Source organism: Egretta garzetta, unplaced genomic scaffold (assembly GCF_000687185.1).
Source record: "Egretta garzetta isolate BGI_Z169 unplaced genomic scaffold, ASM68718v1 scaffold849, whole genome shotgun sequence".
NCBI lineage: Eukaryota > Metazoa > Chordata > Aves > Pelecaniformes > Ardeidae > Egretta > Egretta garzetta.
The window spans coordinates 162640-176024 of NW_009260783.1; the positions used below are offsets into that span (position 1 = coordinate 162640).

The 13385-nt window shown below is 62.6% G+C and overlaps 1 protein-coding gene across 1 annotated transcript in view; it reads left to right on the top strand.

Annotated features, from left to right (window-relative positions):
• Positions 1 to 3348: 3348 nt before the first annotated feature.
• Positions 3349 to 13385, top strand: part of LOC104133017 (protein eva-1 homolog C) — a 41122-nt gene continuing 31085 nt past the window's right edge. The window contains exons 1-6 of the mRNA XM_035901754.1: positions 3349 to 3441; positions 9504 to 9673; positions 10105 to 10225; positions 11085 to 11260; positions 12322 to 12500; positions 12976 to 13129. Of these exons, the coding sequence (XP_035757647.1) occupies positions 3434 to 3441; positions 9504 to 9673; positions 10105 to 10225; positions 11085 to 11260; positions 12322 to 12500; positions 12976 to 13129 (808 nt within the window). The 5' untranslated portion in view covers positions 3349 to 3433. The remainder of the gene's footprint in view (positions 3442 to 9503; positions 9674 to 10104; positions 10226 to 11084; positions 11261 to 12321; positions 12501 to 12975; positions 13130 to 13385) is intronic.

Sequence of the window (13385 nt, forward strand, 5' to 3'; positions counted from 1 at the left end):
GAGCCCCTGCCCCCCCTGCAGAGATAGCTGCTCCTTGCCAGCCCCTCGCGGCTGGAGAGCAGTGCCAGAACAGCCCCGCCGGTTGCTTCTTTGCAGGTTTGAGGAGGCCCTGCAGGAAGCCCAGCAGGTAGATAAGCTGCTCTCGGAGGGCCCTGGCGATGACTACCTGGAGGAGAAGTTCCCCTTGTTAGGGGTTCCCATCACTGTCAAGGAGGCCTTTTCTCTGCACGGTGCGTTTGCCCTTGCTTCTCTCCAGCTTCACAGGTCAGGACTCGCTCCCTCTCAGCCACCACCCAGGGTGGTGGGTGGCTGTGGCAGGGCACTGGGAGGGAATCATCTTCCCTTTCCCTGCTCTGCACACCCCTCTGCCTGGGCTCGTGTGTCTGTGTTCGCTTTTTAGCACCCAAATGCTGCGGGGGCTGTGGTGCCTCAGAGGGGCAGCCCTTGCTGGGGACCCGCTTCTTACAGATGCGGTCCCGGTGACCAGCCCTGCAGCCTGCTGCCCCAGGGGTGATCTCGGGGGAGCTGGCCCTGACACCTCCCTCCATCTGTTGACCCTGGCATCGCAGGGATGCCCAACACATCTGGCTTGGTCAACCGGCGCAATGTGATTGCCACCTCGGATGCCACGGTGGTGTCCCGGCTGAAGCAGGCTGGTGCCATCCCACTGGGCGTGACCAACTGCAGCGAGCTGTGCATGTGGTACGAGTCCAGCAACAGGGTCTACGGCCGGACCAACAACCCCTATGATCTGCAGAGGATTGTGGGCGGCAGCTCAGGTGAGCCCCGGCACCTCAGCACAGTCCTGCACAATCCCGGTGGCCTATGTTCCCCAGCTGGCCCCCCGACATGGCTAATGCCGGGCGGCTCCCACCCCACCTGCTTTCAAAGGGAAACAGCCACCGTGAGATGCTCCCGCTTTGCTGGATGATTTGCACTGTGGGGTTCCTTGCTGTGTTTCCTCCCATGCAGGTGGGGAGGGTGGTGTCCTGGCAGCTGCCTGCTCGGTCATAGGTGTGGGCTCCGACATCGGCGGCAGCATCCGGATGCCTGCCTTCTTCAACGGAATCTTCGGCCATAAACCCACAACAGGTAGAGCGGGTGTGGGGATCTCCTCTCCTCCCCTCCCCAGCAGCAATGCCAGGAGGCAGAGTGTGGGGTGTGGGAGGAACCTGCTCGGCGCACTCTTGTGCTTGCCTCTGGTGGGATTGCTGTAAGGGGACGGGGGGCTTCTTGCGCAGGACGAGCTGTTGCATGAGTGCGACCTGGCCTCGGTGGTGGGAAGACATTCGGTGGCAGAACGCCAAGCACGCGGGAGGTGGGAGGTGTTTTTCCCCTGGTATTGCAGCCTCAGCGTGGGGTGTTTTCTCATGGTCAGGCTCCGCTGCTGGGGTGTTTCCCTGGCAGCTGGTGTCCCGGCGGAGTGCTTTCACCATCCTGTATGTCTTGCCATCATCTTGCGAGTGCTGCCGATGTGTGCAATCCCTGGGCAACAGCTTCTCCCTGCGCCCGGGGGCTGCCCTCCCGTGCGGCTTGCCCTGGCTGGAGGCGATGCTCACAGGATGGTACCTGACCTACCCCTCTGTGCTTGCAGGGGTGGTGCCCAACGACGGCCAGTTCCCAAATGCTCAAGGGGTGCGGACCAGCTTCCTGTGCACGGGGCCCATGTGCCGCTACGCAGAGGACCTAGAGCCTATGCTGAGGGTCATGGCCGGTTCTGGAGTCAACAAGTGAGTTGCTTCTGCTGCTTCAAGCTGCTGAATTGGCCTCAGCTACTTTCTGGCCAGCACAGCGTGTCCGTCCTGTTTGGTGTGCGAGTTGGGTCTGCACCACCCAGATTGCTTGTTGCTGGTTTCCTTCCTTTCCCCTTGGCTTCAATGCAGCCGGGGCTGTCCTTCCCACCACCCACGTGCTCTGGGGAGCAGGCAGCTGGGTCCTCCTCGCAGGGAGATTTGCCCGTGAGCTGCTCCGGCCAGCACCGTCCGTTTCAGCCCTTCCCTCCTGGGGCTGGCCTTCCTTTTGGGTTTTACATGTGCTTTTTCATGTTGCTGAATAATGAGCTTCCATCTCACACCGTGGCCCCCTTGGGTCTCCTCATAGGTCCGTGCAACCAAGCAGCCTTTTATGTGCAGGTACCAGTAAGGAGCAGAGCAGGCATGGGGCGGACCGGGCAGGTCCTGCTTCTTGCCGCAGCCTGCATGCGGTTGCTTTCTCCGTTACCGCTTTTGTTTCTCCATGGCTCTTGTGCAATCCCAGCCTTGGCCATGGCCAGGGTCTGTAATTACAAGGTGCGTCTTGAGAGAGGAGGATTTTCCTAGCAGTAATAAATATGCAGAACTTGCTGGGACTGAGGGCTTGTGGGCAGTAGGTGTCTGTGTATCTTCAGGGGTTCTGCTTCCCACCCTGGTGGGTAGAGCAGGGTGCCCTGAGGACGCGTCGGGTGTCCTGAGGACACCTTAACAAGCGCGTGCGGAGCTCTGGCAGCTGGGGAGGAGCCAGGGACAAACGTGTGAGCAAAGCGCCATTCCTTCCCCAGGCTGAAGCTGAATGAAAAGGTGTCGCTGGAGAAAATAAAATTTCACTGCATGGATCATGACGGCGGGTCCATTTTTGTGTCGCCTGTGGACAAGGAGATCTTACAGGCCCAAAAGAAGGTAGGCAGGAGTGGAGGTTGGCTCTCATTGGGGTGAGCCTGGAGGTAAAACCTGGGGAGGCCACTCTGAGTCGTCCCTTGGAGGCGAGGTGAGCTGCTCGGCGTGGCTCCTGCAGGGGATGGAGGGCTGCAGTGCTGCGGGGGCAGCCTTGGGTCCTGGTCCTGTGCTTCCAGTGGAAAAAAGGGGAAAAGTGGAAAGATCTTTTTCTTCTGTACTAAAGAAGAAATGAGGGGAAAGTCTTGCGAGGGGCTGCAGATGCCCTTGCCAGCAGCACCTGCGCCTTGGAGTGCACAGAGTTGTCTGACATTTTTGACCCAATAGCTGTATTTTGCTTTCTTAACATCTCTGGTCCATGTCACGGAGACCTTCTGGGGCACATCACATGGCAAAGGGATGGCTGTGCGTTTGTGGTCTTCCCGGGGTCGCTGCTCTTGGTGCTGTTCTGCAGCATCACTGGGGTGGCATGGAGGGCTGTTTGGGGAGCTCCAGGGTTGTTCTCAGATGGAGGAGGCCCCACCACTCGGGGTGGAGGGGAGTGGGCAGGAGGCGCGGGGTCCCCTGTGTGGCAGCAGGGAGGAGCTGCTCCTGGGCGCTCTCCTGTCCCTGCTTTCCATTCACTGGCTGCAGCGCATCGCGTCCTTGTGGAACCAAAAACTCTTCCCCTTAGGTGGTGGAGCACCTTGAAAGCGAGCTGGGCGTCCAAGTTCGGCGCGTGGCAATCCACAAGATGAAGTATTCTTTCCAGATCTGGTCAGCCATGATGTCGTCCAAGGACAGCAATGGGCAGGTGGGTGGGACTGCGCGGGCAGAGGCACAAATTTGGTGGCAGTAGGGAAGAGTCGGCTGTTTGGGCCAGCCACGGAGAGCTGTAGACTTCCCAGACCTGCTGGGGGGCTTTCTCTGCTCCCTTTGTCCCCCCAGTCCTCCTTTCATCTCTTTCCAACGCTACACAGCCCCCTCTCCCCCGCTTTCCCATGAGATGACCAAGTGGCTCCCAGCAGAGGAGCGAGGTGGTTGAGGGAGGGAGAGGCTGTTTTGGCACGTTGACCGTTTCTGGCCAAGCAGGTAGCGCCCCGCCTCGCTCTTGCCTCCACGCTGCGTCTCCAGGCACTGTAGGTGGGGATTGACGCCCGTTAGGACGCCAGGGCTGTGGCGGCGGGTTAGCAGCCTTTCGGCAGCAGGCCTGCATGTGTCGGTTCTCCCTTGAGCTGTAGCCGCTGTGCCATGCTCTGTGCGTACACGGAAGTATTTTATAGCAAAAATGAACTCCCAGGAATATCGGACCCCGTGTGTTCTGCCACACAGGCAGCAGCGAAAAATAAACCAACGCTCTCCCTCTGCAGAGTGAGGTCCCCTTCTTGCAGGGAAGGGAGGGAGAGGCGCTCCTGCTGCAGCTCCGGATTAGTGCTGGAGGTGTGTGACGCTTCTGACGGGCACCTCCTGTCCTGTGTCGGGATAACTGGACGGCTGGAGAGTTCACTGTCATTTGTCAGCCTGTTCCCCCCTGTCAGGCGCCAGCCGGCGGCGCTGATGGAGGCAGCGTGCGTGTGTGTGTGTTACAGGAGGCACAGCTATTCACAGACCTGCTGGGGGATCACGGCAAGCCGGTGTGGCCGCTGTGGGAGCTGATGAAGTGGCTCGTGGGGATGTCTTCCCACACTCTCCCAGCTATCGGTAAGGCCGGGGGGAGCCCCGGGGCGTGCGGGGGCGGCGACAGAGCAGACGAGTTGTTAAAATAGTGCCCTTCCAGTGCCCCGTGGAAGGAGCCCGGAGTTGGCCCTGAGCAGCTCCAGGCTGCTTTTTTTTTTGTAATGACACTCGGTGTCTTTGAGGGGGAGTTGGCTGGATCTTTGGTAACTGGGATTGGATTTCATGGGAGGAGGAGGGAGGACAAGGGAGCTGCAGGCAGGGTTTGCTCCTGCGGTGAGCCCTGCCAGAGCTGCTGGGGTTTGGAGAGTGCTAGCTAGGGGTCTGCACCCATCTCATTTCTTAGCAGCAGATAGCAGAGAATCCTAATTAGTGGTGTCGTGCTGCTGTCTTAATGAGTGCTGAGGTCGCTCCCTCAGCTCTGCTCAATCCCAGTGGCTGGAAAAACTCCCTGAAGGCCTTTCCCTTGGCAAAGCTGGGCAGACACTGCCTGCAGAGCTGTGCAGGGGGCAGCCCACTCTGGGCACCAGCGTGCTGGCAGCGGTGGGGGGGGGGACACAGGGGGCCCCTCTAGGAGCTGGGGGAAGCTGCTTGGGGCCGGGCAATGTACTTTCCAGCCTGCTTAACCTACAGTCCTCTCGCTCTCTGTTCCTGTCTGTGCCCTTGCCCTGCAGCCCTGGGGCTGACGGAGAAGCTGATGAAGCTCAACCCTGGTGGGAATGCCAAGCTGGTGAGCATGGGGAAGAGCCTGCAGGAGGAGATGGAGGCGCTGCTGGGGCCGGATGGGGTGCTCCTCTACCCCTCCCACCCCACCATAGCTCCAAGGCACCACTCCCCCATATGCATGCCCTTCAACTTCGCCTACACCGGTGAGCAGCTCTGGCTCCTGCTGGGGTAGGGGCAGGGGCGGCAGCCGTGCCCTCACCCACCGCATGGGGGCCGGGGACTTTTACCCAGAGTATTTCTGTCGCTGACAGCGGGCGTTGCACTGCAGAGGGGTGTCTCACTGCTCCAGAACATGGGGCGAGGATTATGGTCATGCTTCAGAACTGTTGTTTGTACCCACTGTCCGCAGTGGGGCAGGCTCGACCTTGGGGGGGAAGGGAGGGGGGCACCCTGCCCCAGAGGGACGCGCTGTGGTTTAGCAGGCACCCAAGAGCTGCTGTGTCTCTTGGGGTATGGTCTGGGGCTCTCTGTGGCTTTCCTGAGGCTTGAGCTCCGTGATGCCAGCGTTGCATTGCAATGCTGCCTGGCTTGGGAGTAATGGAGGGATGGTGCCTGGGGCAGGAATGTCCCAAAGCAGATCTTGGCGTGACACAGCAAGTGCTGCATAGTGTGTCGTTGCTCGCGGGCGCAATGTGCGTATGTCCTGTGGGCACTGGGAACCTCCGGCCAGCGGTGTCCCCTTGTCACGGTGCCTCCGCACCACCTGCGCTGACCGCACCGCGTGGGCAAGGAGCAGCTCCCAGGAGCCCAGCGCCGTGCGTGGCAGCCGCCGCCTGTAGAGCCGGGCAGCGATTTATCCTGGGTTCTGTGCTCGCTCTGATGCCACCTTCTCTCTTGCAGCCATTTTCAACGTCCTGGGCTTGCCAGTGACGCAGTGCCCGCTGGGCCTGAGCAGCGAGGGCCTGCCGCTGGGCATCCAGCTGGTGGCGGCCCCGTACAACGACCACCTGACGCTGGCGGTAGCCCGGTATCTGGAGAAGGCCTTCGGAGGATGGGTTTTACCTGGGAAAGTTTAGCCTGGGCTCCTGGCTCTGCAGGGAGGCAGGGACGGAGGCGGTAGCACCCAGCGAGGCAGCAGCGGGTGCCGATGCCCGATTCCGTCATGGCACTACCTGCTCCCTCCGCACCCCGCCTTGTGCCCTCCTGGGAGTGTCCGGCAGAGCCCCCAGCCCCCGGGGAAGCCGGGCTGTTGCTGCTGGAGGCTCTTCCCTGCAGCACCCTCTGCCAGGGGAGCGACCTGCCCTCCCTGTGGCCCCTGCGGAGCCCTGGCGCCGTGGGGTGGCAGCAGTCTGCCTGCGTCCTGCCTGCGGCGGCCACCCATCTTCCAGGCGTGGGGATGGCTGTAACGCTTGCTGCTTTGGAGGTGCTGGGCGAAGGCTGGGGAGAGGAGGTGCTGCCGGACTGCTCGGGGGACAACTGCCTGGCACCACCCTCGGGGCTCCCTGGGTGCGTCCCTCCTCCCTGGCCTTACCCTGCCTGCGGGGCTGGGACTGTGCCCGGTGGGACTGCAGCCTCCCTGAGCTGCCACAGGGTTTCCCTCGCTTTCTGACCGAAAAAGGAGAGGGGCTGTGGGTGCTGGAGGCAGCCGAACGCTCCCGTACGCTCATCTCGCTGGTGGTGCTGTGTGGGGTGGGTGGTGCTGGGCTCTGCCCGGTGCAGAGCTGGCAGGCAAGGGAGAAGGAGCTTTTGCTCTTGTGAGCTTTTGACAGTGCTGGAAGAGCTCTTCAGGTGACCTCTCATGTGCTGAGGCAGCGGAAGCATCTCTTGCCTGCGTCTTCCCCTTCTGCCCCAGGGATCGCCCAGCCAGGCTGGCGTCCCCTGATGCCCACCCCCACGAGTGAGGACAGGCAGGAGCATGGGCAGCCGGCTGTTCCTGGGCGGGCAGCGAGCGTGAGGTGTTCTCAGCGAGGGCGGTATTAAAGAGTCTGTCCAGATTGCTGCCGGCTGTGTGTCCTTGTTCCCGACGGCTACCAGGCTGCCATGCCCCCCAGCCCCGTCTCCCCTCTTGCCGTGGGATAGCGTGGGGACGGCAGCGAGGGCGGCACACAGCTGCTGCCAAGCTCTTGCTTCAAAATGCCTGGACCCGTGGTGCCTGCGCGGCTCCTGGCAGAGCCGAAGGGTGCCATTGAGCCCCGGCGACGACGTGGTCGATGGCTCCATTGGTCTCGTAGCCGTCGCACAACGTCGCGCTCTCAGAAGGCGTAAGCCCTGCTGCTTTATCTCCCCGCTGTGCTGCCAAGGGCTTGGGGCTCGTAGGGCGATGCTGAGCCGCGTGTGGGTTCCTTGGGGGCCTCTCCTGCAGAGCGGGGTGCGGGGTCCCAGGTCTGCGCACCCAGCTTGCAGGCTGATGTTGGCAAGGGTAAAGCAGCGTTGGCTTTGTGGGGATGTCCTGGCTCGCATCTGTCTTGCTGTCTGCCACCCTTGGTCTGGCCCAGTCCCTGTGCTGATGTCTTCTGTCCCTGAGCCACCAATGGTCCCTGCAAGGGGGGGTGTGGGTGCTAAGGCTGTGTGCAGCCGGGGTGCGGGGGCCCCACTGCGTCTCGCCCCTGGCTCCCAGAGGGCACTGCTGAGCCAGCTGAGGGCTGCCAGCCCGGGGAGCCCGCAGCTCGGTGAGACACCGCCAACGAGGAAGGAAGGAGGAGAAAAACCCGACGCAGGAAAAAGGGCCCGTAGCAGTGGAGCCGTGGGACGCGTCCCCCTCAGCGCGGTGGCATGGAGGACGCGGGCCTGTCCCCAGCTGGAAGCCCCAGATGATGCTTCCAGCGAACACTCCTGGAGCCTGACGGGGGGTCGCTGAGCTGAAGGCGGTTGTGTTTAACGGAGCGTGCCGGGTGCCCCAAGGGGGGGGGGGCGGCTGGCTCTTCAGGGCGGCGTGGCGATGGGGGGTGTTGGGTGAAGGAGGGGATGAGCAGAGAAGAGGGGGGTTCAGTCTCTCTGGTCTCAGCCAACGGGGTGGCCACGGAACCGTGTCATTACAGAAACTGCAACACGGGGAGCGGCGCTGGGTTCTCCCCTCTGGCCAAGGTAGGCAGGGACTGGGTGTGCTGGGGTCAGCAGGGGTCTGGCGGGGGCTGTCCTGCAGCCCCCCTTGCTGCTGCGCGAGTGCTGGCCCCCAGCACGCTGCCTCCTCCAGCCGGATCAGCCCAGCCCCTGCGCACGGCAGCCAGGTCCTGGGGTCTCCCTGGGGAGCTGACCTGTGGCTCCGCACCCCTGTGAGCCCCGGGAACGGCCCTGGGGGCCCCTCTCCTCCCGGGGAGAACGGTCTGGCGCCATCACCGGCGGCCTGCTGCGAGGCCGGGAGGGCTCCTGCTGGTGCCAGGGCAGGGGGAAGCTGTGAGCCCGCTGCCCGAGCTCCAGCTCCGGCATTCCCAAGGTCTCGCCTCGGGGCTAGGAGCCCTCACCCATGGTTCGCAGCTGCCTGTCCCCGCTTGCCAGCTGCTCTTCCTCGCTTCCGACTCTGAATGCTTGCAAGGGGCAGAAAACATAGGGAAAACATCTCGTACGCACCTGCCCAGGCGGCCGTGCTCGTCACGTTAACTCAGAGCCAGTACAAAACGGGAAGAGCAAGAGGCGATGGGGGGGAGTGAGGCAACCCCGTGGATGTCCACTTCCCCCAGGAGATGCTCCCCCATCTGCCTCTGGAGGTGGCCCTGGCTCCCCACCTTCTCTGGGGGGCATGTCCCCACCACCGGGAGGTCGGTTGTTGGTGGCCTCAAAGCCCTTGCGCATCTCTCCCGGGGAGCGGAGTGCTGGGGCGAGGCCGAGGTAAGGAGCTACGGGCCAGGTTTTGGAGAGCGGGAGGAGGAAGCAGGACAGTGACACGCCGTGCGCTGCCCCAGCGTCCCTGGGGCTGTGCCGGGCTGCGACGCAGGTCCCCAGCAGGATCAGCCTCCACTGTGGCTCACGCGGGCTGAGGTCTCTGCTCAGGGCACGGTGCCCCGGGGGGGCGCCTTGGGGTGCCCCGTTTCACCTGGCTGGGTGCTGGCGCATGGCACCCTTCCCACCCCACAGCGGCCGTGGGAGGGCCGGGAGCGCTGCGGTGGCTGTAGCACCGGTTGTGCCGGTGTGAGTCACGCCTGGAGCAAGGCTGAGTCACTACCAGAGCGGTGTGAGCGTCAGGCCACCGGCTTTCTCAGAGCCGCGTCCCGGTGACACCGGTAGTGTGACTTCGTAGGGAGGGACCAAATGCCCTGGGGAACCAGCTAGAGGTGGGCGCAGCAGCAGAACCCTGAAGCAGATGCATGGCACTGCAGCAGCTGCCTGCTGTCCCCGCGCGTCCCCTTGCCACCGCAGCCCTGAGCCGCCTGCCCTGGTGCTGCTTTGCCCCATCCCTGGGGGCAGCAGGGGGTTCCCTGCCACGCTGCAGCGGGCACCTCTGTGCCACAGCTGGGCACACAACCTCTGTGCGCACGGCATGCCTGCAGTGGGTGAGGCTGGCTGCAGCTTCGTAAAAATAAATGAGTTCTCTAATCACAGGTCCCGGCTGCCTGACGTGTTTGTGGGTGGCAGAACAGCTCCAGCACCCCTGTCCTCGCCATGGTCCCCAACACGGCAGCGTAGAGCAGGGAGCAGATGGACGGGGCGCAGCGGGATGAGCCCTGCCCTGAGCCTTCTTCTGTCCCTGGCCAGCTGCACCCTGCTCTGGGGTAAGTCCGGATCCGGAGCTGCGGGGCGGGAGGTGGCCCTGGCCACAGCGGGGGGAGAAGCACGGGGGACAACTCTCAGCCCTGCAGAAGGTACATGCAGGGAGGAAGGGACTGAGCGGTCTTCAAGGCGTGACGAGAAGGAAAACCCCGGGTTGCCAGCAACCACGCTAGGGTGTTGGTGCCTTTTGCAGGACCGCAGATAGGATGCTCCAGGGTGCGCAAGAGATTCATGGGATGCGGGTGCTGAGCACCATGCCGGCGGCCAGCGCTTGCCAGAGCCCAGCGGGGGTCGGTGTTTGCCAATGCAGGACTGAAGCTGGGAGTTGTAGGGTGTAGCCTATGCAAAGTGGGGAGACCCATGCAGCGTGGCCAAGGAGCAGGCCCATGCGGTGATGCTGCCTGATGCCCCTCTGCTTCCCCCCCCTCCCCAGGCTCACCGTTGCCTCCCCGGAATGTGAGGCTGGAGGCACAAAACTTCCACGTTCTCCTGCGGTGGGAGCCAGACCCTGGCTCGCCTGCCGGTGCTGCGTACCAGGTGGAGTGGAGGAGACGGTAGGTGCGGCAGCGGGGTGGAGGGGGCTCATCCCCCTGCACCCTGGGAGAGGGCTGTCGGGGACCCCTATAGCCAGAGGATCTGTCAGTAAATATCATGGAGGGACAGAACAGCGGAGCTGGCAGGGGGCTCTGGAGAGCAGCTCGTCCAACCCCTGCTCGGGCAGGGTCAGCTCAGGACTGTGTCCTGTTGGGTTTTGACCACCTTGAAGGATGGAGCCTCCACAGCCTGCTTGGGCAACCTGCTCCCTTTCCTGGTCGCCTTCCTAGGAAAAAAACCCAAAACAACAAAACAGGGTTGCTTTTGGGTTTGGGTTTTTTTTTTCCCTTATGCTTAGATGTAAATTTCTGTATTTCAACCTGTGCCTACTGCCTCTTGTCCTGTCACTGGGCACCGCTGAGAAGGCACAGAATGGTAAGGGCTGGAAGGGACCTGGGGACATCTAGTCCAACCCCCCTGCTAAAGTCATCTCCACCTTCTTTACTCCATCACGCCGATAAGACACATACAGCCCCTGCCGCTCTTGAGGCTAACAGCCCCCGCTCGCTCAGCTTTCCTCGCGCCACAGATGCCTCGACCCCTTGGTCATCTTTCCGGCCCTTCCATGGGCGCTCTCTGGCGGGGACACGGCTTTTGTCGTAGCAGAGAGCACGGGTCAGGGTGCAGCACCCCAGGCACCATCCCACTGGTGCCAGTGAGAAGGGACCTGACTTGCTGGCAGCGCTCCTACCGCAGCCCGGGATGGTGTTGGCCGACACCCGTGCTCGCCCACGCTTCCCGCCCAGGCAGGATGGCGATGGCCTGGCAGCCTCCCTTCTGGCTAGGAAGGTGCCGAACATGCATTTTCTCCATGGGCAGAACCTCTCGCTGGACCAAGGCAGATGCCTGCTGGGGGAACAGCACCGGCCCCTCCGGGGCATGTGAGCTGTATTTTGACAAGATCCACGATATCTACTGGGCAAGGGTGAGAGCGGTGGCCAGAGGCGAGCTGTCTGCGTGGGCCTATTCCAGAGAGCTGCAGCCATACAGAGACAGTAAGGACCAGGGAGCTCCTTCAGCCGGGCTCCTGCTTTTCCCGGGGCGGGGGGGTGATGGGGAGAGGGGTCCTTGGAGAGGCCTGGTGGGATACAGTGAGAAATCAAATGAAGATACTGGTGGGAAAAGCGCCAAGAGCCCTGACCAGAGGAAAGGGACGGGAGCGGAGCTGCCAGGGAAGGGCTGGGTGAGGAGCAAGGAGAAGGAGGAGGAGACAAAATGAGGAGAGGACCCCAGATGGGAGGCCCCAGGCCACCGAGGCGCTGTGAGAATTTGGGTCTCTGGACAACACAGTGAGATGGAGTAGGAAAGAGGGTACCCCTCCCAGCTTGCCTTTGAAAAGCATCCCCTGTTTGTCCCCTGCCACGGGTCTGGGAGATGCTGGGTGAGGGCATTTTCATTCCCACGGGGCAGAGCTGGCACAGGCTGGTGAGGGCAGGAGCGGTCCCTCCAGCACCGCCTTGGCCCTGGCTGCCGTGTTTGCGGGGTGCGGGCATGTGCCGCCTCTGGCACGGCCTGGCTGTCCTGCCCAAAGAGCCTAGCTATCATCTGGGGGGAGGAAAACTTGAGGGCCTTCCCCTCGCCCCCCTCACAGGGGCTGTCACAACAAACAGGATGTGCAGGCGGCTGCAATGGGATGTACGTCGGCTGTTGGGGCTCCCTTTTCCATTCCATCTGCATCCAGCCGGCGTGGAAACGGATGCGCTTGGCTGAAAGAGCAGTTGCTGGATTCCACATCGGGTCCCCGGGCCGGGATCTGATGGCTCAGAGATGAAGTGCTCAGCCGCAGGCAGCGGACGGCGCTGCAGCTCTGTCCCGGCCGGTGCTGGGTGACCGGGGGAGGCGAAGCAGCACTGGCTGTCACAAAGACATGGTGGCTGCCGTTTCTAGAGCTGGCTTCACAGCACAAAGTCCCATCAGGCGGGACCCGAGGGAGCTTCTGTGTGTGGAGAGTGGGGCATCCAACAGAAGAACATCTCTAGAGAAACAAGGTGCCTGCCCTCTGTTTTGAAGGGCTTAATTTTCCTCCTCCTTTTTTTTTTTTTTTGTCTCCTTACAGCAATTGTAGGCCCCCCCAAGTTGTCCTGGGTGCTCCAGGGTCACGTCCTCAGCATAAATATCATCATGCCGCTCACTCCCTACCGAAGCAAAACGGGCTCGTACAAGCCGGTCAACGAAGTGCTGCTGAAGCTGTGGTACCGGCTGAGTCTGTACGAAGGGGACGCGCTCGTCCAGCAAGTACGTGGTGGGGTGGGCAAGGCTCAGAGGCCACAGGACCTGCAAAAGCTTTCCTGGGGCGGCAAAGACGCCTGCGGCCAGTTGCACTGGTGTGGTGGTGCCTGTGCCTGTAGGGTTGCCCCAGCCCTGCCCACACCCAGCAGTGCAAGCGGGCGTGAGATGCTTTGCACTCCCAGTTCGGGGCTCACAGCCCGGGGGTGGCAGGGGATCCCCTTCCTCTTCTAGAATGCATGATAAGAAAAACCTGTAGCGATATCTGTGGAGATGAACACATGCAGTGTTTAGTGAGATGCTCTGGGACTGGAACACCTCCTGGGGTGAAGAAACAAGTGCTGAAGGTGCTGGGGAGCAGGGAGGGAGAGGGTCTGTGCTCCACACCACGGGGAGAGTGGGGTGTCGAGGCTGCACCGGGGAGTGGAGCAGTGCACAGACCCCACCTCCAGCCACCTTGGCCACGCGTCCCCTCTGCTCCCAGGTGCCCTGCAAACGCAGCGGGGAGGAAGCGCCGTGCCACTTCAGGTACCTGAAGCCCAGCACACAGTACTGTGTCCGGACAGTGGCCGCGGACATGGCTGGGGAGCAGAGCCAGGAGGCCGAGCAGTGCATGGTGACACCAGCGGGCCCCACAGGTAGGAGCGTTCTCGCCCGCTCAGCCAACTGCGGTTGCGTCAGGTCCTGCCTGTGGCACGGGCATGTGCGAGGGCGTGGGTCATTCACCCCCCAGCCATTCTGGTTGGGGTTGGTGGCCAGTAAGGTCCCGTGGGGACCTTTCTTGGGTAGAGGCTCTCCCTCACCACCCACCTTGGGCTTGGCCCGCATCTCCTCCTTGAACATCCCAGCCTGCTGCGGGGGCTCTGGGGAAGCCCTAGGGGGGGGGGGGGGGGG